The sequence below is a fragment of the Electrona antarctica genome, assembly GCF_951216825.1.
Source record: "Electrona antarctica genome assembly, chromosome: 16".
Taxonomy (NCBI): domain Eukaryota; kingdom Metazoa; phylum Chordata; class Actinopteri; order Myctophiformes; family Myctophidae; genus Electrona; species Electrona antarctica.
The window spans coordinates 22,181,445-22,183,190 of NC_136797.1; the positions used below are offsets into that span (position 1 = coordinate 22,181,445).

Here is a 1,746-nt window from a genome sequence, read left to right on the forward strand (position 1 = left end):
TAGAGATGGCTGAGTCTCTGAGAAATTTGGAGGGAATGTTGTCATGGCCTGTGGCCTTGTGGGGTTGGAGGGCACTCAGTTTCTTAATTACCTCATCAGTTGTTACCATAACTAGTTTAAAATCGTCTTTACAAACACCTAGGTTTTTGTAGAAGGTTGTAATGTGCTCTACACCAAAGAGCCCAGAGTGGGAGGGCAGTTTGTTAACCAGAGTTGTTGATATGTTTGTAGGAGAGAAACAGCAGCCTATCCGAACCACCTCATTCAGCTCAATACTGGCGCAAGAACCCCCAATCCAAAGTGAACCCAACTTTGGCAAAGACGAGAAGTTGAACTGTCATTGGAGATCAACACGGAGAAGATGATGACCCCGGGCCGGGCCCATTTTCGGATTCCAGGAGGTTTATTTCGGAGCAAATGGCAGAGGGTCTTATGCCTTGGCCTTATCTTCATCGTGGGGATGTTGGCCACTGTTTATCATCTTTCTTTTTCCAGGAAGAACGATGAGTTCACAACAATGAGTCCTTGCGTGAAAGTGCCCGGGGACCTGCCGTTGCCGATAACGTCTGACCATCTGCGCTACGAGCCACCCAGCGCCGTGACCGGCCGCACCGACGTCGTCACCGTGACCCCGTGGTTAGCTCCCATCGTGTGGGACTCCACGTTCAACGGCGCACTGTTGGACGCCATCTACATGCCCCGCGATATCACTATAGCGACCACAGTCTTTGCCGTTGGCGAATACGTCCGCTTCCTGAAAGACTTCCTGGAAACCGCAGAGCGCCACTTCTTTGTGGGTTTCAAAGTGCATTATTACGTCTTTACAGATCGGCCGGACCAAGTCCCCTCCGTCGACATGGCCACCGGACGGGAGGTGTTCATCAGGCCGGCGCAAAACCATCGTCGCTGGCAGGAAATCGGAGCCGGCAGGTTCAAAGTGATCGCCGATTTCATCGAAACGGAACTGCACGGTCGCGCCAACTATGTGTTCTGTTTCGACGTCGATGCCAAGTTCCACAGCCGATGGGGACCCGAGACTCTAGGGCGGCTGGTCGCCGCGTTACACCCGGATTGGTACGGCAGAAAGCGCCATGAGTTTAGCTACGAACGCCGGCCGGCGTCGAAAGCGTTCATGTCCGCGGACGAGGGCGACTTCTACTACCCCGCGGGCGCCTACGGAGGCGAGTTGCCGTCCGTCCACCACATGTTGACGACGTGCAATGACAACTTTCAGATGGACGCCCAACAGGGCATAGAGGCAGCCTGGCAGGAAGAGAGTCATTTGAACAAATATCTGTGGTTGTATAAACCCAGTGTGGTTCTGTGTCCAGAGTACATGTGGCGAGACGGTATTTTACCGACACCGCCCAACATCAAAATGATCCGATTCTCTGGAGTCGTCAAGGACTACACTAAGATACGGCCAGGATGGCCCGGCAGCGAGGTATAAGAGAACAAACCCACTGAGGTTCTGTCTCTGAAGTTGAAGTGTGGCAGGTCAAGCATGGTCAAATGTGAAACTATCTATCTACAGGATGTATACGACAGGTGGAGCTTGGCTGTCCTGTCTGTGGGAGATATCGAAGACGTATATATCTATTTAGATTCATGATAACAGGGCTTCTGCTAATTGGCGTGGGCATCGCCCCTTAATGTATCGAATAATTGGAAAGGCGGCGGGCGCTTCATGGAGCCCCAAAGTTTCCCCGGCCGCCATGCTGATTGAGCCGGGCTGGGCAGTGGGAG

General features: G+C 52.9%; 1 protein-coding gene across 1 annotated transcript; it reads left to right on the forward strand.

The window, feature by feature from the left end:
* Positions 1-517: 517 nt before the first annotated feature.
* Positions 518-1,450, forward strand: LOC306939348 (globoside alpha-1,3-N-acetylgalactosaminyltransferase 1-like; the record flags this gene model as incomplete). The annotated part of the gene is made up of 1 exon (XM_079523936.1): positions 518-1,450. One exon carries the CDS (start codon positions 518-520, stop codon positions 1,448-1,450), a length of 933 nt encoding a protein of 310 aa, XP_079380062.1.
* Between the last annotated feature and the right edge of the window lie 296 nt (positions 1,451-1,746).